Raw genomic sequence first — 27,007 nt, forward strand, 5'->3', positions numbered from 1 at the left:
GGATTCGAACCCGCCACCTTAGGTGTATGTGGCTGGCACCTTAGCCACTTGAGCCACAGGCGCCGAGCCTGTTTTCTTTTTTGAAACAGAGTCTCACTGTGTTGCCCTCAGTAGAGTGCTGTGACGTCACAGCTCATAGCAACCTCAAACTCTTGGGCTTAAGCGATTCTCTTGCCTTAGCCTCCCAAGTAGCTGGGACTATAGGCTCCTGCCACAGTGCCCAGCTATTTTTTTGTTGCAGTTGTTTTTGTTGTTTAGCTGGCCCAGGCTGGGGTCAAACCTGCCTGCTTGGGTGTATGTGGCCAGTGCCCTACCCACTGAGCTATGGGCACTGTCTGCTTTTTCTGTTTTTTTTTTGTTGTTGTTGTTTGAGAGAAGATTTCATTCTGTAGCCCTGCCTAGAGCACAGGTGTATCATCACAGCTCACTGCAACCTCAGACTCTTGGGCTCAAGCGATCCTCTTGTCTCAGATTCCTGAGTAGCTGGGATACAGGCATTTAGCACCACACCTAGCTAATTTGTTCTATTTCTGGTAGAGAAGGGGTCTTGCTGTGTTGCCCAGGCTGGTCTAGAACTCTTGACCTCAAGCAGTCCTCCATCCTTGGCCTTCCAAAGTGCTGGGATTGTAGGCATGAACCACTGCTCCCAGCCCATTGTTGTTTGTATGGTTAATGTTATTAAATATTTGTTCCAGAAGCAGAGATTCCCAAGAAGGTGCCTGTGGGAGGGGAGGTGCCATGGCATTTGTGGAGGGGTGACACTTTCTTCACTCTTACCTACCCCTCACAAATACCTTTTATAACTCTTGGATTGTGAAGTGTGTGTTTGGGCACATTGTACCTTTTTTCTGAGCCTCAGTTTCCTTCTGTCAGATGGGGCTGGTTTAGAGATTGTCAATGTGGGCACACAATGGAGCATCTGCCCCAGGCAGGGGCTCAGTGTGGAGCCAAGGTTGTTTACGAAGCCTGATGAAGTGTCTGCTCTGGGGGCTCATCTGTTGGAGGATTTTGTTCAACTCTCACTCTAAAAACAAAATGTCTCCTTTTCCTTGCAACTGAAGGCATGGGTATGTGGCCTCTCTGTAGGGCAGGTGTGGTTGGACCCCTTCTGGGGGCCCTTATTGGTTGTGTGCCACCTCCTTTTCCAGGGACTAAAATTGGGGTAGAGAAAAAGGTAAAAGCAGAACCCATGTATGGATTTGGGTGTTGCTGGCGTGGCGAGTTCCTAGGCCAAGGTGCTGGTGTGCAAGAGTGCCAGACTCAGTGCTGACTTGGTCCCTGGCACTCAGTTTTTTAATGTCAGCAGGGGTGACAAGGTTCCCTCACTCCTAGGGCTGTGGGAGGGCAAGCCAGGATCTGGGAGAGAGCCTTGGGGTGGCCTGGATAGTTAAGTGGGTCTTTGGGCCAGCCTGGCCTGGCTATGGGAGACAGCACCAAATTCTGAGGCAGGGAACAGAGATCATGCTTTCTTTTAAAAACTTGAGGTGAAATTCACATAACACACAATTAACCATTTGAAAATATTAAAATTCAGTGGTATTTAATGTATTCATAACATGCGACCAACAGCCCTGATTTCAAAATAAGATTTTTTTTTTTTTTTTTCTGAGACAGAGTCTCATTTTGTAGCCCTTGGTAGAGTGCCATGGTGTCACAGCTCACAGCAACCTCCAACTCTTGGGCTTAAGTGATTCTCTTGCCTCAGCCTCCCAAGTAGCTGGGACTACAGGTGCATGCCACCACACCTGGCTATTTTTAGAGATGAGGTCTCGCTATGGCTCCAGCTGGTCTTAAACCTGTGAGCTCAGGCAATCCACCCACCTTGGCTTCCCAAGTGCTGGGATTATATGCATGAGCCACCGCAGCTGGCTCAAAATAAGATTTTTATTGTAAGGAAGGACATTTGGGTAAAAGAAGGGATCCTGAGTGGGCTCTGACCTTGGAGGAATTGCTTAGCTTTTCATTTTGTAACTATAAATAATAAGAATAAAATAATAATAATAGCCAACATTACATGGCATTTACTTCATGCCAGAAGCTATTCAAAGCATTTTACAAATAGGAACTCATTTCATCTTCACATCAACCCGGAGGGGTAGATGTTACTACATAATCCATTTCACATAGCCTTGGGGACATTGAGAAAATCACCTAAAGTCACAGACCAAATGGGCATCTGGGCCAGGATTTACTTCTTTCCTCTTTCTTGGTGGGACCCCTTCCTTATAGGGACACTGGTACTGGCCATTCCTATCTAATGCCCCCTCTCATTTCCAGCAGGGAAGAAAACTTAGGCTTAGACTGTTGCTAAATTAAATATCGGTTAATTAAAATTTAATAGAATAAAAAATGCAGTTCTTCAGTCTCACTGGCCACATTCCAAGTGTTCAGTAGCCACACGTGGCTGGTGGCTAGCACACTGCCCAGCACTGCCATAGAATGTCTGTCTGTTACTGTTGGTGTAGTGCTTCTGTCATTTATTTACCCAGTGCCCATGAGCAGAGGCGACCTTCTCCCAGGCACACCCATGTATGAGCCTGGTGCTCTTTGTGACCTTGGGTTTTCAGTTGTCCTCTGCTCTGGACAACAATTGCTAGTGTGCAATTCTGGGTGTTTCTATGCTCAGAGCGGTTAAGCCTGCATAACACCCTGTGCTCCTGGCAGATATTATAAATGATAAGTTATTGTTGCTAAGTGGGTGTGTTTTAGTTTTTGACAGTCATTGATCCTAGTTTCTAAGGCAATGGTTCTCAACCTTCCTAATGCTGCGGCCCTTTAATACAGTCACGACCCACAGGTTGAAAATTCCTGTTCTAAGGTATTGAGAGATAATTGGAGGAATGAGCAGGTAGCATGGAGGTCTTCTGTCACCAGGGGGAGGCCTGGTTTAGGGTGCCACGCCTTGAGCCCAGCCCAAGATGGAAAGGAGGGAAGGAGACCCCCACTTCATGTTGGGCTGAAGGATTCCAGCAAAGTCTTTGGAGATGCTGGTGCACCTGTCACTGCTCCCAGAGCCCTGAGGGGGGTCAGTGTGAGCAGTGGGTAGGGGGATATTCTAGAGATGTTGGTGACATGGGGTGAGGTTCAGATACCTGCCTGCATCCCTATCTGTATCCCAAGTGGGCCAATAGGACAGTCTGGGGTATCCTGAGCTGCGTTATGTATGACTTGAAAGTCCCTCTTGTGGATCAGGGGTTGTATCTATCCACCTTGGCCCTGTAAGCCTGGAAGTGACACTCATGCAGTAAGGAAGTAAAAAATGGAGTGGCTACAGGGTGCCAGGTCCTGGGCACTGGATTGTGGCAGACAGCAAGGCAGATAAGTCCCTGCCCTCAGGGAGGGAGTATTCCTTCTGTGGGGGAGAGACAGGCATTAGATGCACAGCCAGGCTGACAGTGACAGACGTGTTTCTAAGTTGTAACAGGTGGTTCTGGAGACACTGGGGCCTGGTTGTGTTGCGTGGCTACTGGGGGGCTTCTTTAGGGCCAAGGAGGGGCTGGAGGTGGGGCTGAGTGAGATCAGGTTCAGTAGGCTGGGACTGGTGCCTGAAGGTTCTAGAAGGAGGGGTGGTAGCAATAGGGACCTGCAGGGCATGCTTCCCACTGGCTTTTTGTTTGTTTGAGACAGAGTCTCACTATATCACTCTCGGTAGAGGGCTATGGCGTCACAGCTCACGGCAACTTCCAACTCTTGGGCTTAGCCTTAGCCTCCGAAGTAGCTGGGACTATAGGTGCCTGCCACAATGCCTGGCTTTTTTTTTTTTTTTTTTTTGGTTGTTGTTGTTGTCATTGTTATTTAGCAGGTCCCAGCCCGGTTTAAACCCGCCAGCCTGGGTGTATGTGGCTGGCACCCTAACCACTGAGCTACAGGCACCGAGTCCCCACTAGCTTTTGAAAGTGATATGGGGAAGGTCCTGATAGTTGGAGGGACTAACTGTCCATTTGACAGAGTTGCAAACCTGGGCCTGAGAGCAGCACTGATGGCCCAGGTCTGGGGTTCTGGGGCCCCGGCTGGCCCATAGTGGGCAGGAGCCGTTGGTTGGCATCCGGCTGGGGCTTGGGTGCCGCTAGGCGGGTTTCACAAGCCCGGGCAGGGCAGGCCTGGGCCATGGGGCTTCCGTGCAGCCTGGGCAGGAAGAGCTGGTGGCTGATGTAAGCCCTTGCGCAAACCTCTGGTTGCCGGCTTCCGGAGCCGTCCCCCCCCCACCCGCTGCACCAAGGAGGAAGCTTGGCTTGGCAGGGCCCAGAGGCCTTGCTGCTCTAGCTTGGGCCGCATGGATGGACTAACCGGCCACCATGGCTCTGGGTCCCGAGGGCTTGGCTCTAGAGTCTGGTGAGGAGGCTGGGGCTGGAGTGCACAGGGTGGGGGGCGGGGAAGACATGAGCGGTAAAGATGGCGCATGTGGCCAGCGGGCATCTGTCCCCTACTTCTGCTGTCCCTGCTCTGGGGGGACTGAGGTGGAGGCCCTGCCTCTTGGCCTTGGTGTTCTCATGTGTACCCCAGGAGGCTAGGATGGCCATTGTGAGAGCCTGTGAGTACCTGCTGTATGTAGCCCTGTGTGAGAGGACTATAGGGGACCAGAGGTTAAGTTAGGGTCTGTGAGCCCCCTGTAGGGCTGTCTTTGTCACCCTACACAGTCTTCTCCTCTGTGCTACCTGTAAACAATGACTTGGAGAGGGTTTTTTGAGGGTAGACACAGATGTTCTTGGCTGGAGGCATGCCAGAGTTGGCAGTTGGAGGGTGGTGGTGTGCTTGGTGACTCTGTGCCCAGCTCTATGTTCAGGCTGTGCTGCCATCTCCTTGGGGTGTTGTTGGCAGGATTTGAAGTTGCCTGCTAAGTGCCTGGGGCCTGGTAGCTTTTCGTGAATGGGTGCTGCTGCTATTTGTTATTTATTATTATCATTCCTATTGTTGTCGTGGTTAAACATGTGTTTCCCTCTTCACTGCAATTCTCAAAGGGAGGCATTGTTACCCCATTTCCCTGATGAGCTGCCCAAGGTCATCAGGGAAGCCCCTGGCTTGTAGAGCTGGCAGCTTTTCTTTGTCTTGTGCCCTCAGGCCTGGAACATTGGGGCTTGTGGGGAAGAGTCTGGGGGTACAGCTAGGAGATGTCTGGCTGAATGGGATGGGGCAGGGTGGCTGTGGTTTCTACAGAGCCCTAGTGCCCCAAGTGTGGGTTCTTCTGTCTGGAGGGATGGTCCTAGGTAGGGCTCCCTTTCTTGCTATTCCGTTTGTTCACTGATTCATCTCCTAACTCACTGTAGCTCATGTGCTGGTGGGCTCTGGGACACCCTGCCGGGGGTACATTTGGAGTCACTGCTCGCTGGCTGTGTGACTAGGTGCTTTCTACTTCTGAGCCTCAGCTTTCTCATCTGTTAAATGGTCATAGGGTTGCTGCGGGGGGCCATCCTTTCCCTGCAGGTAGTCTGCCCTGGTCCAAGAGCTCTGCAGAGCTCAGAACCTGACCCTTGGTGGCGGGGGGGGGGGGAAGTCCCTACTCCCCCTATCAGCCTAAGGTGTACATCTGCAAATGAAGAGAATAGTGCTCTTCTGGATCTGGGCTCAGTGAATAACAGGGTTGGTAAAGCCCTCCTGAGAGGGTGCTGGGTGCCCCAGGTAGGAGCACCTATAGTGGGCTTCCTTCTGGCTGTCTTCTGGGGTCTTGCAGTTTTCTCAAGCCCTGCGATTCTGTTGTTCCAGGCCTATGTTGTGGCCCATCTTGGGCTGGGGGAGGTCTCCTTGGTTTCCCAGTGTCAGCTCTGTGTAGTGTGGGGTCTCGGGGTGGTGGGCCAGGGTGGTGGTAGCCTGGTTGGCTGCCTGACGGCCCCCTTCTCTCTGCAGGCGAGGCCTTCTTGGGCAGCTTTGTGGCCAGCGGGATGGGGCCCTCGGCCTCATCCCATGGGAGCCCGGTGTCCCTGCCCTCTGACCTCTCCTTCCGCTCCCCTACCCCCAGCAACCTGCCCATGGTGCAGCTGTGGGCTGCACATGCCCATGAAGGTAAGGAGCGTGCCAGGTGGGCGGGGCTGAGGGCTGCTGGGCCACTGTCCCCGCCATTCTGGCGATCATGTCCCCAGCACTTCTCAAATCTGCCCACTCCCCTCCACCTTCAGGATCACTCCCTCATTGGATGTGGTGGGGCCCAGCCTTGAACACCTAGCCTCCCTGTTCTTCCTCAAAAACTCTGCATCCTCTTGTTGCTGTCATAGGGCATTTGCAGCTGAGCCGTTCTCTCTGCCTGCAGCCCCTCACCTTGCCCCACTGGCTACCTAGGGTTCCTCCTTAGAACCTAGCACAAACACTCCTCCCCCACCTCCACCCCATTCCACCAGTCACTTATGACAATAGAATATTTGTGTGATTATTTGTGAACCCTAAGGGCAGGGCCAGGTTTGTTCTGCCCAGCACTGGCTCCTTGGTACATAGTAGGCGCCTTCGTAACTGTAGGCAAAGTGGAGTGCAGGGCCATTGGGCTCTCTTGTTGCAACTCTGTAGTGATGCCCCTGGATGTGGGGGTGCAGCCTGGCTTCCTACGTGTCCTGAGCACATTCTCACCTCCCTAGAGCCTCACTTTCCTCTCTATCCGTGAAGGGACAGGCCTAGGGACCCTGAATGCCTCCTGTATTTCTGTCTCTTTGACAGGAACCTGGCACTAGTCGCTCCTCCCTCTTGCTGGGTATCCCTTCTCCCCTGGGTCCTGGAAGATTGCAGCTTGGGAGTACACACGGCTTCCCCACTTCCTCCTGTGGGCCTCAGTCTACTGAGTATTTGCTGTCACCTTGAATCCTTCAGGATAAGGCTGTGGATGGTTACTCAGAAGGAGTACCACAGAAGGAAACAGATATAATCAGAGATTCCCCCAGCCACAGGAACCCTTCCAGTCCTCATAGCATTGCGCTCCTTGTACAGGTGGAACTACCAAGCCGCTCCTTCCAGGCCCCCTGGGGAAGGAATCTGAATCCAGGAATCAGGGTGTGTACCCTGCACAGAAGGGGCTGTCCTGCCTGGGCCTGGGATGGTGTCTTGCTTTTCTTGGCTGGGGTCCCACCTGGTTCCCACCTTAGTCAGCCTAGGTGGGCACTGCAGGGGGATGGAAGAACTAAAGCTGCCTCTGATGCTACCAGCTTCTCTTTTGCCAGCAAATACAGGTGGATAATGACAGCAAACATGTACACTGCTTTCTGTCCAGGCATTGCGTGCTGAGCTCACTTTATCCTCAGAGCCAGCCCTGTGGTGGAGGCTGTTTGGCCCATTTTATAGATGAGAAAGCAGAGGGACCCGATGTCTGCACCAGAGCTCTGTTTCAATGAGCAAATGAGGAAGTGTGTGTCAGTTGGTCCTTTGGTTTTGTGATTGTAATGGCATCAGGTGGTGCTGGGGGAAAAGATCGTCCCAGTGGGCGGGAGACATGTTCTGTGTCCCTGTCTTCAGAGGGAGTAACTGGGGGCACGGGGTATACAGGTCCTGCAGGCATCTCTGATGTGCCTGGGGTCCTGTAGGATCTTGGGCTTAAGAAGAGTATCAGGGCCCTTGCTCACAGCCCCGCCTTCTGGAACCTGTTCTGGTTCAAATGGCCTCTTGGGCCTCTATTCTGTGTGTGACTTGCTGCTTCTCTTTCTCCCTTTCCTATCTTTGTCCTGCAAGGTCTTGATTCTGGGAATTGCTAGTGGGGGGCCTTCAGGAGGCTGGGAGGATCCTTGGCGGAAGGAATTCCTTTCTGGCAGCCGGTGATGCTGGGTCCATTGAGGTTCAGAAAAGGCAAGTGACCAGCCCAGGCTCACACAGAAGAGAAGGGACCCATGTTGGACTGAGGATAATTGTCATGGCTGAAGGGTCTGATTATCTTGGTTCAAAGCCAGGGTTCTTGCTATGTGACCTTGGGCAAGTGGTCTTCTCTGAGCCTTAGATTTCCTCCTGTCTCTAAAATGAAGATATTAACGCATTTGCATCCTAGGTTGTTTCTGAGATTTAAATGAGTGTAATAGTGGCAAAGCAGTTGACAATGCTTGGGGAGCTACCACCATCTCTTCCTTGCTGGAAGATCCAACTGATCTCTTTCTTGAGGCATTTGATACCCTAAGGTCTTGAGGGCTTCCTGGGCCTGGAGGGAGGCCCAAAGTCACAGGGTTGGGAGGGGCGAGGATCTCCCAGGGGAACTGGTATGAAACCTCTGGAGTTCATGCACCACGGGCTGACTGCTAATATAGTTTATTTCCAAGAGAAGGAAAATGCTGGAAGGAGACTCCTGGGAGGTATGAAGTGGTCCAGTCCGGCTTTTTTCTTTTCTCTTTCAGGCTTCTCCCATCTGCCTAGTGGGCTGTGCCCACCTTACCTCCACCTGAGCCACCTAGAGCCACCCAGCAGTGGAAGCCCCCTCCTCAGCCAGTTGGGCCAGCCCAGCATTTTTGACACCCAAAAAGGTCAGAGAACAGGAGTGGTGAGACCATGGGGCTGGGAGGGGGTGGCATGGGGATCTTCCCAGGGGCTATTCTAGGGCCCTTACCACTGTCCCAGGCAGCTACCAGCTCTGTCCCAGATGCCTTTTTGAGACCCTAGCCCTAGCCTTGGGACCTTTTTGTTGTCCTCCTCACAGACCCTCCTGGCAGCTCTTAGAAACAGTCCCTCACCTCCTTTACAGATGAAGAAACTGAGTCTCGGGAAGGTTAGTAGGTGGCCACAGTAGATTTAAACTTGACTCCAGCCATTTCCAGAGCCTGCCCTCAGGGACTGTGCTGCTCATGACCCTCCTTGTCCCTGCCACAGGACCCCTTCTGCCCTGGCAGGAGTGGGAGATGGCCCTGGGTCACTGTTACACTCTTTCCACAGACGGCTTCTATCTGCCCGCCCCAGGGGCTGCGGGTACCCTGCACTCTCACACGCCATCAACCAGGACTCCCAGTGGACACTCCTCAGGTGCCCCAGCCAAAGGCTCGTCGCGGGAAGGTCCGGCCAAGGAGCGGGCGGGCCGGGTCGTCGGGGAGCCTCCCATTCTGTTCGGCAAGAAAGACCTGCGTGCCCGTGAGGAGGCAGCAGGGTCACGTGGTGTCGTGGACCTGACCCAGGAAGCACGGGGTGAGGGCCGCCAGGACCGAGGGCATCCACGCCTGGCTGAGCGCCTGTCGCCCTTCCTAACTGAACCCAAGGGCAAGAGCGCACTGCAGCCATCGGTCCTGAGCATGTGCAACGGAACAGGGGACACGGGGCTGCCGGCGCTGGTGGCTGAGGTGGGCCGCAGTGGCGTCAAGGAGGCGGTCCGGCAGGAAGAGAGCGCACGGCTGCTGCGGCGCACAGAGGCCCTGCTTCCTGGGCCACGGCCCTGTGCCTCGCCGCTGCCCCCACCGCCACCCAAGGGGCCGCCTGCGCCATCTGCGTCCGCACCTGCCGGCATCTACACCGTCTTCCGAGAGCCAGGACGTGAGCACCGAGTGGTGGCGCCCACCTTTGTGCCTTCCGTGGAAACCTTTGACGAGCGGCCAGGGCCCATCCAGCTTGCTTCGCAAGCACGTGATGCCAGAGCCCGAGAGCGGGAGGCAGGAAGGCCTGGGGTCCTGCAGGCCCCTCCTGGCTCCCCGCGGCCACCAGACCGGCCCGAAGGCCTGCGCGAGAAGAACTCGGTCATCCGCTCGCTCAAGCGGCCGCCTCCCGCCGATATCCCACCAGTGCGGGCCACCCGCGCCTCTCCGGATGCCCGGGCCTACTTGCCGGCCAAGGAACTGCTCAAGCCTGAGGCCGAACCGCGTCCCTGTGAACGTGTGCCCCGCGGCCCAGCCGGCTCCTCCGGCTCCGCAGCCCAACAAGCAGCCAAACTCTTCAGCCTGGAGCCCGGGAGGCCACCTCCGCCCTCAGGCCCTGAACACAAGTGGAAGCCTTTTGAGCTCGGGAACTTTGCCACCACTCAGATGGCTGTTCTGGCTGCGCAGCACCACCATGCCAGCCGCGCTGAGGAGGAGGCTGTGGCTGCCTCCAAGAAGGCCTACCTGGACCCTGGGGGCACGCTGCCACGTGCTGCGGCGTCCTGCGGGAGGCCCGGTGCCGATATGCACCCAGCAGCTCATGGACCTGGAGAGGCCTCGGCCATGCAGAGCCTCATCAAGTACAGTGGCAGCTTCGCCCGGGAGGCAGTTGCTGTGCGCCCTGGTGGCTGCGGCAAGAAGAGTCCATTTGGAGGCCTGGGCACCATGAAACCTGAGCCGGTCCCCACTACTGCGGGTGTCCCCCGTGCTCAGGCCCGTCTGCCGCACCCTGGAGTCCCTGCAGCAAGTGGGGGCCGGCAGCTGAAGCGGGACCCGGAGAGGCCTGAGAGTGCCAAGGCCTTCGGGCGGGAGGGCTCTGGTGCCCAGGGTGAGGCAGAAGTTCGACACCCGCCAGTGGGCATTGCGGTGGCTGTTGCCCGGCAGAAAGACAGTGGTGGCAGTGGCCGGCTGGGGCCTGGGCTGGCAGAACAGGAACGTTCTCTGTCATTGAGCAATGTTAAAGGTAGGTCCTGGCCCCCCTTCTTCCTCACCCTCCCACCTCCACTCTCCATTTCTCCCTGATTCCTGCCCTCCTTCCTTGGCACTGTCACCTCTCCCTTCATTCTGAGTGCCACTGGTCCTTTATCCCACTTTTGGGCTGCAGCTGCTGTTGAAAGTTTATTGCTACTTCTATTATGCACATAGAAAAATGTGGAAAATGCAGGAAAGGAAAATGAAGAAAAAAGACCATTATTTTTTCCCAATACCCTGAACACTTTTGTATCTTCCCCTGAATTCATTTTCCTGTGCAATTTGCTTCTACCTGCAGAGATCTTAGTGAATGTAACATCTTGGGCTTTTGCGTGGTTCACATACTACAGTGTGGGTCGTTTTCCCTGGTAATATTGTAGACTATTTATAAGTATCATTTTTTTTTATGGCTTTTTTTTTTTTTTTGAGACAGAGCCTCAAGCTGTCCCCCTGGGTAGAGTGCCGTGGCATTACAGCTCACAGCAACCTCCAACTCCTGGGCTCAAGCGAGTCTCCTGCCTCAGCCTCCCAAGTAGCTGGGACCACAGGCGCCCGCCACAACGCCCGGCTATTTTTTTTTTTGGTTGCAGCCGTCATTGTTGTTTGGCGGGTCCGGGCTGGGGATTCGAACCCACCACCTTAGGTGTACGTGGCTGGCGCCTTAGCCAGTTGAGCTATAGGCGCTGAGCCTTTATGGCCTTTAATATTCTGTTGAGGGCGTATACCATAGTTGAGTTCTATGTTCCCTTGGTGGGCATTTCAGTGTTTCCCCTCTCTCTGAAGTTTTGTGTTCAAAGTATTGCATTGAATATTTTTGTGCATTGTGCCCTTGTGATAATTTGAGTCATTTTCTAAGAATAGAGATTCTTGGGAATAAACACACATTAAACTTTCAATCCCATGTTGTTCAGGGAGGTGACTGTTGCCTTACCTATTTTGGTAAGGTCAGTGTGGGACTGCATAGTAGGTGTTTGACAAATGAGTGGATGAGTGAGTGCTGGAAGGATCCTGACATTCAGTTCCTAAGTGCTGCCTTAGGTAATTAGTTCGACATGTTAAGTGCCTGTTAATGGTTTGTGCATTTTATGTTTTACTTTACATTCCTTAGAATTTTGTTTCAATATTTAAAAAAAGATCATTGCTAATTTAGGTAGGAAAGAATGATACATTTCTTTTAGTTACTGGTGAGGTTTGAATATTTTTCCAGAATTTGATAAGTTGGTTGCATTTTTTCATGTCTCTTGTACATTTTACTGTTGAGATGCCTCCTGGGATTTTGGAGAGTTGATACTTAAAGTTTGTTTGTTGGAGCTTCTTGCCTGGTCAGCCTAGAAGATGGCATATTGCTGAGCCAACTGAGGTCATGTTTAGTGTGCCTGATGAGGGCTTGGGAATGCCACATCCAGCTGCTCCTTGCCTCTGGGACCTCTCAATAGTCAGCTTCTACCCTGTGCCCCACACTTATCTTCTGTAGGCTCCCACTTGGCCCTCTGTCTGGGTCCCTGCCTGTGGCACTCACAAAGCCCTCCTCTCTGCATCTCCCAGACTTTACTGCATAGGCTGGGTCTCCACTACCCCTTGGCCTGGTGTCCCCCTGCCTCCTCTCCCGGTGCCTCCCTGGATTTCATCCTTGGTCCACAGGGAGCAACATTGCTGCTCCTGTCACGGCTTGGTCCAGCTGTTCTTCTCCCAGATGAGTCCAGGAAGGTACAGGCTGCTGTACTAATGTGTGTGCACTCTGTGGGTCTACATAGGACCATCTGAATGCCCCTCTCTGTTGTCCTGTATTGCCCTCAGGGATAGGGGCCTGGGTTTCAGTCACTCTAGATGGCATCTCCTAGTAATGTTTTCATACCAACCCATTGCCCCAGACAGTCTGGGGGGATCTGGTACCACACCTTCCTTCTACCTGCAGCACTCTACCTACTCCTACACACCATGTCTTCTCATCCCAGGGCCCAGTATCACCTGCTCTTTGAGCCACCTTTGACATGAGCTGTCTCCAGCTAAGTTACAGGTGTCATTTCATCTTTGGAGCAGACTAGGAGTCTTGGGATTTTGAATTAGGAGGTGAGGCTCTCTCTGGTCTTAGAATTCTTTTCATCCAGCATAGCTGGCTCAGAGTGAGTGATGCTTAGGGAATGTTTGGAGCCAGGGAAGTCTTCCTTTGGAGCCAGAGAAGCCCTGCCCTCTGACCCTGGGGGTGGGATGGGATAGAAGACATGGGCAGCCCTTAGACTATAGGTGGCTGGTTTGGTGGTGACAGACCCTCTTGCTTAGGGATCTGGAACTGTGGGTCCCCCTGGGAAGCAGATCTCTTCAAACCTTTTCTCTGGGAGGATGCTCCTGTGACATGATGGCACATTTTTGGGGGTTCCCAAAGCCCATCTAGAGCCCAGAGTATTTGGCCTGTGCCTGAGGGACCTGTGCCCAGGAAGCCATGAATGAATGTATATGTTTGTGTATATGCATAAAAGAGAAAGAACAGGTGTGAGGCACTGCGCCTAGCCTTCTGCCCTTCAGGAGGGGTTAGGTTATGTTCAAGAGAACATGAGAAGAAGGGAGGGAGGGTGTGGTAGAAGTTTTGAGATGTGATGTTCAGGGGTTTGTCTGAAGCTGTCTTTCTCCGTTGGTGCTAAGGGTTGTGGAGTAGGCATCTAGATTCTTTTTTCTCCTTAAAAAAATCCTATAACGGCTCAGCACCTGTAGCACAGTGGTTACGTCACCAGCCACATACACCGAGGGTGGCGGGTTCGAACCCAGCCCAGGCCAACTAAACAACAATGACAACTGCAACAAAAAATAGTCAGATGTTGTGGCGGGCACCTGTAGTCTCAGCTACTTGGGAGGCTTAATCCCAAGAGTTTGAGGTTGCTGTGAACTGTGACGCCATGGCACATTACCAAGGGTGACATAGTGAGACTCTGTCTCAAAACAAAACAAAACAAAAAAAACCTGTAAGAAGTGGTGGCTTTTCTCCAGGCAGCCTAGCCTCTCCAGAGGGAAAGAAGGCTGGGCTCAGTGCCTCACAACTCCTATAATCCTAGCACTCTGGAGGCTAATGCAGGAGGATCCCTTGAGCTCAGGAGTTGGAGACAAGCCTGGGCAAAAGCGAGACCCCCGTTTCTACTAAAAATAGAAAAAATTAGCTGGGCATTATGGCAGGTGCCTATAGTCCCAACTACTCTGGAGACATGCAGGAGGATCACTGAAGCCAGGAATTTGAGGTTGCTGTGAGTTAGGCTGATGCCATTGCACTTTAGTATACACAACAGAGCGAGACTCTGTTTAAAAAAAAAAAGAAGAAGAAGAGACTCTTGGGGAGGAGCTAGAGGCTCTGGGACAAGCCATCTGGCCCACTGGCTCATTAGATGGTTGTCAATCTTGGTATCCTGGGGTCTTGGCCCCGCTTCTTTCTTTTTGGAGTGAACCTTCTGCCTCTGTCAATGGATTCAGATCCTGGCTCTGCCCCTTGTAGCTGTGTGACCTTGACCGAGAGCCTTGAGCCTTTTGGGGCCTGGGTCATCTCATTTGCTTGATGCCAATTGGGCTGGCAGGCACGCTTTAGGTGCTTCATAAATAGGACTTTCTTTTATCCGCTCCTATTCAGGCGTCTGGCAGTGTCTACAAGCCCCAGGTCTGCTTCCGAGATAGTCACGTAGGATCCAGGTCTGGCCTCAGGGAATCTTGGATTTTGAGATGGACTAAGGCAGGCATCACCTACACCTATGAACCCCACGACATTGGTCCCCTGTGCCCAAGAAGTCCAGCAGATAAGAGCAATTGTTGCCATTTAGCCAGTGGCTGCCACATGCCAGCAACCCCAGAAGGACTGGCTTTTGTTGCCTAGGTTCCTGCAGAGGGAGACTGTTACTCTGCCTATTCACAAAGGGGAAGACTAAGGCCTGTAGAGGCAAGGCAGGGCTGAGCAGGAACCCTGAGCTGAAGCCCATCTCTTCTTTCCACTTCCCATATGCCTCTGATGTCTGTGGCAGAGTTAGGCTGGGATCAGCTCTGGGTGGAAGGGCTGAGAGGGTGTCCTCATGGCCTGGGGCCAGCTGGGTAGGGCAGAGCCAGGTATAAGCTGTGTGTTGATGATGTATCAGCTTGAGTCTCGGTAGCTGCATCTACTGGGCTAATCAGATGGAGTCCCGAAGGTGGTTGCCATGGGAACAGGGCCTCCAGCCTGAGCCTTGGGCACTTAGTGGCCATGATGTGCAGGATGTGATGCATGAAGGGGCAGTTGCTGCCAATGACCAGTGTGGGGGAGACTTTTGACAAGGGACTGTCTTACCCCTGTGGGTCCTGGTGTGGGGCTGGGCTACTGGACAGGCCTACAATGGGGCTGTCAAGGATATTGCTAGAAAGGGCCCTGCACCCCAATGCCTACCCTGTACCGCTGGCACCACCCTGTGCTGGTTCTCTGCATGGGGCCATGAACCTCAGTCAGGAAGACCCACCCTGATCCCAGCTGTGATGCTTCCTTGTTAGCCTTGTGACCTGGGCATAGTTCTATCTCCCTGAGCCTCAGTTTCTCCTCTGGGGACCTGCCTTCAGGCTGAAGGTGTTGAATGAGTTCCTGTGGGTGGAGGACCTAGGCCCTTGTTGGTACAGAGGCAGCTTTTTTTTTTTTTTTGAGACAGAGCCTTAAGCTGTCCCCCTGGCTAGAGTGTCATGGCATCACAGCTCACAGCAACCTCCAACTCCTGGGCTCAAGCGAATCTCCTGCCTCTGACTCCCAAGTAGCTGGGACCACAGGCGCCCACCGCAACACCCGGCTATTTTTTGGTTGCAGCCATCATTGTTATTTGGCAGGCCTGGGCTGGATTTGAACCCGCCACCTTAGGTGCATGTGGCTGGCGCCTTAGCCACTTGAGCCACAGGTGCCAAGCCACAGAGGCAGCTTTTAAGTGTCTGTGTCCATAGTTCTTGCTAAGGGGCTGGCTTGGGGTCTTGTGTTTCTAGGATCTCAGAGTGGGCTAGCCCTCTGTCTTGTGTACCTCAGAGGAGCTGTTCCCCTTGCTGGGTTGAGAGCTCTTATGGGAGCACTGCGTGTGTTCACCTGATCCCCACATGGAAGCTCAGCACAGAAGGGAGGCGAGTACTTGTTCACTTGTTCCTGGGTGGCCAGAGGAGCATTTTCAAAACCTCTGCAGATCATGCTGAGACCCTGCCGAGAGCTCCTGATGGCTTCCCCTCTCCCCTTAAAAAAAAATCTATGCATGCCATGTGACCTCATTTCCAGAGCTGTCTTTGGCCTGCTCTTTGCAGCCACTATGGCCTCCTGCAGCCTTGGGCACTTAGTGGCCATGATGTGCAGGATGTGATATATAATGGAGTAGTTGCTGCTAGTGATGAGCGTGGGGGAGACTTTTGCCAAGGGACTACTCCTTAGCACTCCCCCGCCTCGGGACCTTTGCAGGTGCCATTCCCTCTGTGCCGCTCACTCTTCATCTAGAGTCCATTCATTCGCCCGTCCACTATGTGTATTGGGTACCTCCTTTCTACCAGGCATCCAGGAGGAGGCAGGTGGATAGCCATGATGGGGTTATGAGAACCAGAGCAGTGCAGTTTGATGAAGGAGACAGACAGTGAATAGTTAGCAGAGAGCTGCACATTGTGGTCAGTGCTATCAGGGAGATAAACAGAGTAGTGTGACAGAGGACAGATGGTCAGGGAAGACTTCCTGGAGCAAATAGCATTTGAAGCTGAATTCTGATGGGGGAGGTTGAGTAGCCCAGGGGAAGGGCACTTTGGGTGGCCCTAAGGCAGGGAATGGAGGGATGAGTGTGACTGGCATACACACAAGCTGAGAGCATACTCCAGGTCAGCTTGGCTCTGTGGGGCAACAGGTGGGAGTGGGGATTACAGGGGACAGGACACCACAGAATGAGGACGGTTGAGCTGGCTCCCAGCCAAGTGCAGGGGTGAGATATGGAGGGCATGTCATGTTTCTTCAAAAGACCAACTGAACTTGCCTGGAGCAGCATGGGGCTCTGGCCTTAGTGGACATGGGGAGAACAGGTGTCCTGAGATGTGGCAGCCAGCAGATAAGTTTCTGGTGCAGATGGCATCTGGGAAGGGAAGCTCCTGGGACCATGGAGCACCAGGAGCATCATGCTCAAAGACCAATCTAGCTTGCAGGAGGGCCCAGTGGGCATGAGGGTGGCACTTCAGGTGGCTGAACCCTGGGGATTCAGCCAGGCAGTCATCTCCCATGGGACAAGGAAGCTTGAGCACATACCCTGATGTTTTAGCACGGTGGTGGGACTCTGGAGGGCCCTCTTGTGCCTCAGCCCATTGCTGCCCTTCTGGGCCTCAGTTTTCCCCTGGGGTCCACAAACAGGGCCTTTCATATTCCTGTTGAAGGGTGGGGAGTGGACTCAAGCTCTGCTTTGATAGGGGTTGATGTGGGTGGCCAGGGGTCTGACTGGGCCTCCCCCAAATGCCTTGAGTTGGCTCAGCTAAGGTATCTGCTCAGTTCCTCTGTCAATGATGGCCTATAGGATGTAACTTTGCAGGTGGCCAGGGATGTGCCTCGCCCCAGATTTGCCTGTGGGGGCTTTGGGTGGGGAAGATGGGGAGTCAAGAAGACATATGGGCTCCCTCTCTGCTGGGAACCTTCCTTTCTGCTTCAGGGTACACTGAGATGCCCATTTGTCCTGGGTCCACCTCTGAGGCCCATGTCCAGCCGCCTGTATCAGTATAGGCCATCCCTGTGTCGGGCTTCCTGGAAATTCACTGGCACACTTGCCCCATTGGGGATCTGGGCAGATCCCACCTTCCTAAAGGGAAAGGGAGAAACTCCACATCCCTGAGCCTCTCCTGGGCACTGCTCTTTAGGAGCTCCTGGTTTTGGGGATATAGGAAGGGAGAATGAAGATGGGGAGACACTTGGCTGCAGCATTCCACAGGGGAGCCTTACCCATGATGTCACGAACTTGGGACTGCTGTAAACCCCACAGGGACTCTGGCCAGGGTCTTTATCTTCAGCAGAGTAGCAATGTCTCTGCTGGGGGGCTGAGCCCCGAGGACCACTGGTGCCAGGCTAGGTTTTGGAGGCCAAAGTGTAGCTGCAGGTGTTTGCTCATAGTACCCTGGCGGGGGAGGTGTGTGTGAGAAGGTGTCAGCCCCAGCCAGACCAAGCCTCTTCCAGTGGCACCTGGAGCTGATGAGTAGATTTCCCAGACACACACATGTGGTTTCTCCCACCAATGGCTGGCTACCCCTTGTGCCCGTGTCTGTGCCTGCCTGACAGGTACTGATCTCTGGCTCATTGTGTGAACGTCCAGAACGAGAGGCCAGGGCAGGCACAGAGATGAGGAGGGACAGGGGACAAATGATGCCCTCCATAGCCCCTGCTCTTCCTCTGCTCCAGGGCTGGTGCTTAGGACCTGCCTGTTGCATTTGTTAAGGTGGCAGCTGGGTGGCATCTCCCATTCTGAAGGCTATGGGCACTGTCCCCCAAGTGGATAGTGCTTTTTGTTTTTCTTCTCTATCTTGCTTTTTAAAAAATACTGTGTTGGGACAGATAGAACAGTGGAGTGGGAATAATGGTGACTCAGGTCTGGCTGTGCTTCTGGGTACTTTTTTGGGCTGTGATCTCCCTCCATCTGGATTCCACTTATCCTCGCAAACCATACCCTGGGATCTGCCTTATTATGTGCTCTTGGCCTCACGTTTTATTGCTATGTGATACTTTTTATGACATTTTCTGATAACACTCAAGGGTGTTGGTCTAATTATGGCCACAGTTGTCTGTATAGGTGACAGAAACAGGCTTGTTAGGGGTAAGGAGTGATGGACCCTAAGCAGGGTTTGGACGGAACTTGTGGGTCATGAAGAAATGATGGGGCATAGGAACTGTTTGGTACCCGTAGAACCTATTTGGACTCTGAGGGGCCCAGGGAGGCCGTAGATGTGGGGGGAGTGCTGGCTGGGGGCTCATGTCTACCTGCTTCCCACCACCCCTGCAGGGCATGGTCGAGCAGATGAGGACTGTGCAGATGAAAGGGCCAGGCACCGGGAAGAACGGCTGCTTGGGGCACGGCTGGACCGGGACCAAGAGAAACTGCTCCGGTGAGGGCAGGGGTGGCCTAGGGACCCTGGGGGAGGAGGGCCTATGTCTCAGTCCTGAGAGGTGAAGCTCCCTGGTCCAGAACTCTGCTCTTCAGCTTTGGGGCTAAGTGTGGGACCCACTTTGGGGGCCCTTCTGCCCATCCATCTTTCTTGGGTTTGTCCTTTGTTATGACCTGGCATTTGCTGGTTACTTGAGTGACCCCCACGTTCTCTGTCTTGTCCATCCCCTGGGCTTTCAGAGTCGTCATGATGCTTCTGTTCTTCCTTCCAGGGAAAGCAAGGAACTGGCTGACTTGGCCCGCTTACACCCCACTAGCTGTGCTCCTAATGGCCTAAACCCCAACCTCATGGTAACTGGGGGTCCGGCGCTGGCGGGCTCAGGTCGTTGGTCTGCTGACCCTGCAGCCCACCTGGCCACACACCCCTGGTTGCCCCGCTCAGGCAGCACATCCATGTGGCTTGCTGGACACCCCTATGGTGAGTGTAGGGTGGGGAACTTCTCTCCCCTTGGGGAAGGGGCAGGGTGGGGAGCTGGCTGAGGGCAGGATGGGGGCTTAGAACTGGCTGCTGTCTGCCCTTGGCTGGAGACTGGGCCTTCATTTCCCTCATTTGTCCAAAGAGGCAAATTACAATGGCACCTGCCTCTCTGGCCCTCTGCCATGCTCTTGTGGGGCAGGCACCCAGTGGGGTGGCTCTGGGAGCCTATTTCTAGCCCGCCATCACCCCTCTGCCCTTGGCCCCTACCCTCCCTGGATCCCCTGAGAGATTCAGGGACAGGAGGTTGGTGCTGGTCCTTGGGCTTCCCTTGGACAAATAGTCTGGGGCTTCCTAGCACTGACATGGGACTGGGTTTCTCCCCTTAGGCTTGGGCCCTCCCTCTCTGCACCAGGGCATGGCCCCTGCATTCCCACCTGGCTTGGGGGGCTCCCTGCCATCAGCCTACCAATTTGTCAGGGATCCCCAGTCGGGCCAACTGGTGGTCATTCCTAGTGATCACCTGCCTCACTTTGGTAAGTGGACCTCCCTGTGTGGTAGGCGGGGCCTCCTACTGGGGGGTGGGCAGCCCATCAGAAAACAGAGGTGGGAGGTAAACCGGGATTCAGAGAGAATGCCCTGATGTCAGCGGTTTCCAGGTATTTTAAAGCCCTGGAGTTCTTATTTCAATGAACTCTTCCCTTGGAAACCAGAGCTGGGCAACCTGGATGGGGGCTTGGAGCCCCTTATGGGGCCCTTATCCCTATAAGAATCTACTTTGCAGGCTCAGCGCCTGTGGCTCAATTGGCTAAGGCGCCAGCCACATACACCTAAGGTGGCGGGTTCAAATCCCCAGCCCGGGCCTGCCAAACAACAATGATGGCTGCAACCAAAAAAAAAAATTGGCCGGGCGTTGTGGTGGGCGCCTGTAGTCCCAGCTACTTGGGAGGCTGAGGCAGGAGACTCGCTTGAGCCCAGGAGTTGGAGGTTGTTGTGAGCTATAATGCCATGGCACTCTACCCAGGGGGGGATAGCTTGAGGCTCCGCCTCAAAAAAAAAAAAAAAAAAAAGAATCTACTTTGCAGATCACTAGGGGGAGTGGGAGAAGGCATTGAGTCCCATGGTGACCCTAGTACAAGCCCACATGTTGGCCTGCTCTAGCTATGCGGTCTGGGATGTGTATGGGGCTGTGTCCTGGGGTTTGAGCTGCATGTACATCTGGCAAGTGGAGGGGGACAGTCCCCTGCCCCCAGCAGAACTATGTAGGTGCCCTCCTGGGCCTCTGCTTCCCCATGTATGACGGATAGTGGGAGTTGGGAAGCAGGTGTAGCCCTGTCTGTTCTCCCCAGCGGAGCTGATGGAGCGGGCTGCAGTGCCGCCCCTCTGGCCTGCCCTATACCCGCCGGGCCGCAGCCCCCTGCACCATGCACAGCAGCTGCAGCTCTTCTCCCAGCAACACTTCTTGCGGCAGCAGGAACTCCTGTACCTGCAGCAGCAGGCAGCCCAGGCCCTGGAGCTGCAGAGGAGCGCCCAGTTGGTGGTGAGTTTTGGGGACAAGGTGGACCCCCCGAAGTCCCCACTGTTGATGAGGCAGAAAAGTCAACCAGCAAAAATGCTGAACTGTTACAGGTGAAGCCAAAGGTAGAGGTGGGTGGTCAGGGTGGGCTTAGAGGAGGCCATTTGAGTGGAGATGTGAAGGAGGCGGCCGTGGAAGAGCTCTCTAGGCAAAGGAAACATTGTAAGCAAAAGCCCTGAGGTGGATGGAACTTGGGTAGACAGGGAACAGTGGGGAAATCAAGGCAGAGAGATCACCTTGTGGACTGCGGAAGTTTGGAATGGTTGCTGATGGAGTCTCTGTGACTCCTGCTGCTGCCAGAACCCAGTGTGGCGTTTTCCCTCCAGGCAGCCCCTCGACAGGCACAGGGAGGCCTGGCCGGCTGCCTCTGCAGCCTAAGTGGCCTACATGCATGAGATAGGAGACAGGGTGCTTTGTATATGGCTGGACTCGGAAAGTCCAGAGTCATCCTGTCTCTCTGAAGGTGTTCTAGAATGCCTGTCCTTTGCTTAGCACTGTCTCCTCCTAAGAAGTCAGCCTCGGGAGCAGCTGCAGCAAGCACCTGAGCCTGAGCCCGAGCCCTGGGTCTGAATTTTCTCTGCCTGGTCTGGCTGTGGCTCTTGGGCCGGTGACTTCAGCGAACTCTCTAGGAGATAGGGGTAACCCCCCAACTATTGGGGTGTTAGTAACTGTGCAAGCAGCTTGTCCTGGGGCATTTCCCAGTATGTTTTGTGCACTGGCTGTCAATGGAACTGGTTCTATCCTATTTCCTCATCAAAGTCAGGAACGGGTTCCTTCAGCTCCCCCTTGAGGTGTTTTGAGACCTGGAAGTGATGATGCAGGAAGGCATTCAGAGGTTGTGAGCACTCCATGGAGGCAGCCAGGGCTGGATGTGGGGCAGCTCTTGCATCTTCTGGAGTCCTCATTCCCACATCTCTTGCACTTGGCCTCTGTGCCCTGTCTGTGAGGGTCCCTGCAGGGACCCCTCTAGCCTTGTTCTGAAGGAGCCCACTGAGGCTCCCCACCCCCAGCCCTGCTTCTTGGTGGGGGTGGGGGGGAGGTTCTGCATGGAATGCTGTAGTTGTTACATGTGTGCTGGGATGGAATGTCCATCTCAGGCCTGGGAGGGGATGGTGGCCTGGACCCTGGATGCTGCCTGAGGTTCTCCCCAGGCTGAGGGACCCTGGGGACAGGGCAGGTGCTGGGTGGTGGCCTGTGCCACACTGACCCTCCCTTTGGCCTCCTCTCCAGCAGGAGCGACTGAAAGCCCAAGAGCACCGGACGGACATGGAGGAGAAGGCAGGCAAGCGGAACTTGGAGGCCACAGGCAAGGCTGGCTTGGCCGCGACGGGCCCAGGGCTGCTGCCTCGGAAGCCCCCTGGCTTATCTGCTGGCCCCACAGGCACCTACAGCAAGGCTGTGAGCCCACCACCATCTCCCCGAGCATCCCCTGTGGCTGCCCTGAAGGCCAAAGTCATCCAGAAGCTGGAGGACGTGTCTAAGCCGCCAGCCTATGCTTACCCTGCCACCCCCAGTGCCCACCCCACCAGCCCACCGCCTGCCTCCCCACCGCCTACTCCTGGCATCACCCGCAAGGAGGAGGCCCCTGAGAATGTTGTCGAGAAGAAGGACCTGGAGCTGGAAAAGGAATCCCCCAGCCCCTTCCAGACCCTCTTCTCAGGTGGGTGTGGCTGTATCCTTTGGGTCTGCTCAAACCCTAGTCAGCTCTGGTGTGGAGGATCTGGTCCCTTTTTGCCCAGTTATTCGTGTGTTCATTAGTCTCTACTGAGCACCTGCAATGTGCCAGGTCCACTTCCGGACTCTGGATGGAGGCCCAGGTGCAGTAAGGCACAGTCTCTTCCAGCCCTGCCTCAGTGGCAGTGTCATATTAGAACCTGCTCCAGAAGAAGTTGTTCGGACATTCAGCCAAGCCAGACCTGTACTAAGTTAGCACCTGGAGGTAATAGGCCAGGGACATCTGTTGTGTGCAGCGTCTCCCCACCACACGTGTTGCATACACAACATGTGCTCTTCCTGTGCTCCATGTCAGTGGGTACTTGAAGTAGGTGGCTTTGAGGGCTGGGGCTTGTGTTCTCCTTTCCCCGGGGCTACTATGAGTGTGAAGCTTGCACTTAGGATTTGGGTTCAAATTCAGATTCTGGCACTAGTGCTTCTTGAACTCAGGTCAATAACTGCCCCTTTCTGGGGAAATTTGGTGAGATGCTTGGGTAAGGTGCATCCCAGGTGGGCTCCTCTGCCTACAGCCCCTACTCTTAGGGAGTTTGCACTTGGGACACAAGAATAGTTGCTTTACTGCTGAGGGGGACAGCACATTCTTGGGGATGGAAAACTGAGAACGCATGGGCTCAGCAAGGACTGTTTTGGTTCTTCACAGACTTTATTAAGCATTTACTCATGGCCCAGCCTTGCGCTAGGTGTGAGTGGGAGGGATGAGAGACACAGCTATGGTTTTTGCCTTTGAGACCATAAGACCCTGGGGACAAGATGATGGCCAATTTTTCTCTCTGTGGCCCAGCTGTGCAGAGTGCCCTGGGATTTCTCAGATCCCACCTGGAAGAGCTCCCAGCCCTGCTGCTGCTCAGGCAGAGGCTGGCTGTGTCCCGAGTCTATGTCCTAGGTGGCCAGTGGGTATTGGTAGGGATACAGGATATCAGCCCCCTGGGACTCCCACGCTGACATTGGTGTCTTTTGCAGAGATCCCATCCAGGTACCCGTTTCAAGCCCTGCCGCCACACTATGGAAGGCCCTACCCGTTTTTGCTGCAGCCCACGGCAGCCGCTGATGCAGATGGCCTAGCCCCTGATGTGCCACTCCCAGCTGATGGGCCTGAACGCCTGGCGCTCTCACCTGAAGACAAGCCCATCCGTTTGTCACCTTCTAAGATCCCAGAGTCACTGCAGGAAGCCCCAGAGGAAGAGCCATTGGCTGACCGAGAGGTGAAAGCAGAGGTGGAGGACATGGACGAGGGCCCTGCAGAGCTGCCGCCCCTGGAATCACCGCTAGCCCTGCCTACCGAGGAAGCCATGGTGGCTCCAAGCCCCGCAGGTGGCTGTGGAGGAGGTCTCCTGGAGGTCCAGGGGCTGAGCACTGCTGGGCAGGGGTGCACTGAGCCCTCTGAGTGCCCAGACTTCACAGAGGGGGTTGAAGCTCAGGTGGACTCTCCTGGCCGGACAGAATCCTGCACAGCTGCTATAGACCTGGTGGGGCGGCTGACACCTGAGACACTGGTAGAGGCCAAGGAGGAGCCTGTGGAGGTGCCTGTGGCTGAGGCAATGCCTGAGGAAGGCTTGGTGCAGGTGGCCCCAAGTGAGCCCCGGCCTGGCCTAGAATTATCAGACTGTGACATGCCCACCAGGGAGGGACAGTGCCCTAGCCTAGAGCCCCAGGAGGATGCGCCTGTGCCCAGCAGTGCCTGCTACCTGGAAGAGGCAAGCTGTGATCTGCCCGGCCTGGAGGACCCACTGGCCGGCATGCATGCCCTGGCAGCGGCCGCAGAGCTTCCCCAGGCCAGGCCTCTGCCCTCCCCTGATGCTGGAACCCAGGCCTCAGAGAAGCTGGAAGTGGCTCAGGGGCTTGTCTTGGAGAAGAGTTTCCTGCATGGCATCACGCTGCTGAGTGAGATTGCAGAACTGGAGCTAGAGAGGAGGGGTCAGGATGTGGGAGGTGAGTGTTCAGTCCAGTTCTCTCTTTTTAAAAATTAATTAATTAATTAATTTTTTGTGAAGCAGACCTGGGCCAGGTTCAAACCCACAACTCCTGGTGCACAGCGCTGGCCCTCTAACCCCTGAGCTATGGGCACCCTGCCATAAATTTTATTTTTTAAAGATTTTAAAGAAAATCCCAGAATGTGGTTTATTCATTTTCATTAAGAAAAATTATGGTTGACGCGGCACCTATAGCTCAACCGGCTAAGGCGCCAGCCACGTACACCTAAGGTGGCGGGTTCGAATCCCCAGCCTGGACCCGCCAAACAACAATGATGGTTGCAACCAAAAAATGGCCGGGTGTTGTGGCGGGCGCCTGTGGTCCCAGCTACTTGGGAGGCGGAGGCAGGAGACTCGCTTGAGCCCAGGAATTGGAGGTTGCTGTGAGCTGTGATGCCACGGCACTCTACCAAGGGGGACAGCTTGAGGCTCTGTCTCAAAAAAAAAAAAAAAATTATGGTTAAGGTACATGTAACAACATACAACATCTTGACTGTTCTTAAGGGTTTAGTTGAACAGCATTAAGTACACTCACATGGTTATGCAGACATTCTCTTTCCTGGTGGTGAGATTTCTCTTCATTCCATTAGTGATGTGTTTTATATTAGCAGGATTCTTTAGGTTGCAAGTGACAGAAATTCTTATTTAAACTGGCTTAGGACAAGGTAGGAGGGAATTTATTGATTCATGCAAGCGATGTTGAGCACTAATTTCAGGTATGGCTGGATGTAGGCTCCCAAACCAAGTCAGTATGAGTTTCTCTTTTCCTATACCACCCCTTACCCCAGTCTCTCTCTCCCTCCTCTCCCTCTTCTACTTTTCTCTCTGTTGGCTTCATTCAAGGCAGGCTCACTGTCCTTATGGGGCAAGGGAGGCTCCAACAATTCCTCCAAGGCCAGTGGGCCTGCTCAGGTCAGCAACCTCATGAAGGAGGTTACTCTTTCTTTTGGCTTTGGCAAAAATGCTGAGATTCGCTCTCTTTGGCTGACTAAGATTAATGCTTTTTGTAGCGGCAAACCCTGCTCCTAGGTAGATGGATCAGGCTGATCACGCATAGCCTTCAATCAGGGGTGTGTCACCTCCATGCTGTAGAGTTGGGGGGGAGGATCCTCAAGTAAGTAGAATAGCATGCCTTTAGCAGAAGAGGCAGTGAATTCTGGGCTGAGCACAAAACAACTGATGTTCAGTGTAGAAAACCACCGCAGGCAGATGTTCCCACTACCCCATGCACGGCCTGGAATGGAGGAAGGGCCCAGGGGACAGCTGCTGAGGAGATAACATCCTCAGCAGATTTGAGTGTATTTCCTCTCTAGAACTTTCTATACACGCCCATACGTGGTCTGACAATTAAGTTTGCAAACTCATCCTAGAAATGTTTTGAAGGGTACACTAAGCGCCTCTGGCTTGGTGCATAGCTTCCCAAGGAGAGTACTTTGCAGGTGACCCATAGTAATGAGACTATGAGGTATGTAGCACTTTTTCTGGGATGAATTCACAAACTTGTCAGACCTCGTACATATATTTACTTCTAGAATTAAGGTAATCATGTAAATAGTGTTCTTTATTCATCATTTTTCAAAGCTGTGGTTTTTAAAAAGCATTTTTTGGGAGACTACTCAGTATTTTTGCCCCATGGGGGCCTTGCCCTTAGAGGACTCAATCCAAGATTGTTAGGCATTTTTGTTTGCCTTAAAATGTTTTTTTTCTTTTGCAAATAACATGATAGTTGTCCTTGAGAAAAGTCTTTGTCCATACCTCTGATTTCCGCAGGATTATTGTCCCAGAGGAGGAACTGTTGGGTTAAAACAAGGCCACATTTTCAAGGCTTTTTGATTGCCCTGCTCAAATGGCCCCCCAAGGAAACTTGAACAAGCCCTGCTCTAATTGGCCTGTGCAAGAGACGCCCACTTTTCCACTTGGCATGTGTTTTGTTGTTGTGCTAAAGTATATCATTGCCTTTCTCTCATTAAAATAGTTGAACAGAAAAAAAATCTTTTTTCTAGAAGAAAATGAAAATTCCCTTGATTATCAGCTCCCACCTAGTGGGCGTTTTTAGTGGGGACTGAAGAGAAGCCAGAAGGCAGCTGGGAGGGAGGGCCCTGTGGTCAGGATTTTAATGCTACCTGTGCACTGAGGCCTGGCCTACCTGAGGTTTCAATGGAGAACTGGCTCCTGACTCAGTGTCACCACAGTCCTCTGGGTCACCTCTAAAGCCTGGTGTGTTGGTTTGTTGGGGCTGCTGGGACAAATTACCAGACACTGAGCTTAAAAGAACACACTGGGCTTAAATAAGACAAATTACCAGACACTGGGCTTAAATAAGAAGTTTATTGTCTCTCATTTTTGGAGATGAGAATTTCTGAGATGAGGGTGTTCGTAGGGTTGGTTTCTGCTGAGGCTATGAGGGGATCACCTCCAGCTCTCTCCTGGGCGTGTGGACAGTGTTTGTCTGTGTCTTTTTGTGAGTGTTTTCAGTTTCCTTCCTATGAGGACACCACATTAGGGCCCAACATATTAAATTGGTAGAGAAACAACTGAACCTATAACTGCTGGCTTAGAGGTCACTCAGATGTCTCCTGCCCGTCAGTTGAAAGCCTCAGCAAGACCGGTTTCTTGGAAGGTGAAAGAGGTGACAGAGTTGTACCTTGGTTCTCCTGCCTTACCCAACACCTCCACCTGTCTTGGAGGATGTT

General features: G+C 53.6%; 1 protein-coding gene across 2 annotated transcripts in view; it reads left to right on the plus strand.

The window, feature by feature from the left end:
• The window catches only part of TNRC18 (trinucleotide repeat containing 18), a 99,303-nt gene that overhangs the window by 23,316 nt on the left and 48,980 nt on the right, over positions 1-27,007 (plus strand). For both annotated transcript variants that reach the window (XM_023516526.1, XM_023516527.1), the window contains exons 3-11: positions 5,842-5,997; positions 8,292-8,417; positions 8,824-10,473; positions 18,458-18,560; positions 18,832-19,037; positions 19,424-19,570; positions 20,384-20,574; positions 21,841-22,270; positions 23,305-24,273. In XM_023516526.1, coding sequence (XP_023372294.1) covers positions 5,842-5,997; positions 8,292-8,417; positions 8,824-10,473; positions 18,458-18,560; positions 18,832-19,037; positions 19,424-19,570; positions 20,384-20,574; positions 21,841-22,270; positions 23,305-24,273 — 3,978 coding nt within the window. The remainder of the gene's footprint in view (positions 1-5,841; positions 5,998-8,291; positions 8,418-8,823; positions 10,474-18,457; positions 18,561-18,831; positions 19,038-19,423; positions 19,571-20,383; positions 20,575-21,840; positions 22,271-23,304; positions 24,274-27,007) is intronic.

Source organism: Otolemur garnettii, unplaced genomic scaffold (genome assembly GCF_000181295.1).
Source record: "Otolemur garnettii isolate 467f Iridium unplaced genomic scaffold, OtoGar3 scaffold00092, whole genome shotgun sequence".
Classification (NCBI taxonomy): Eukaryota; Metazoa; Chordata; class Mammalia; order Primates; family Galagidae; genus Otolemur; species Otolemur garnettii.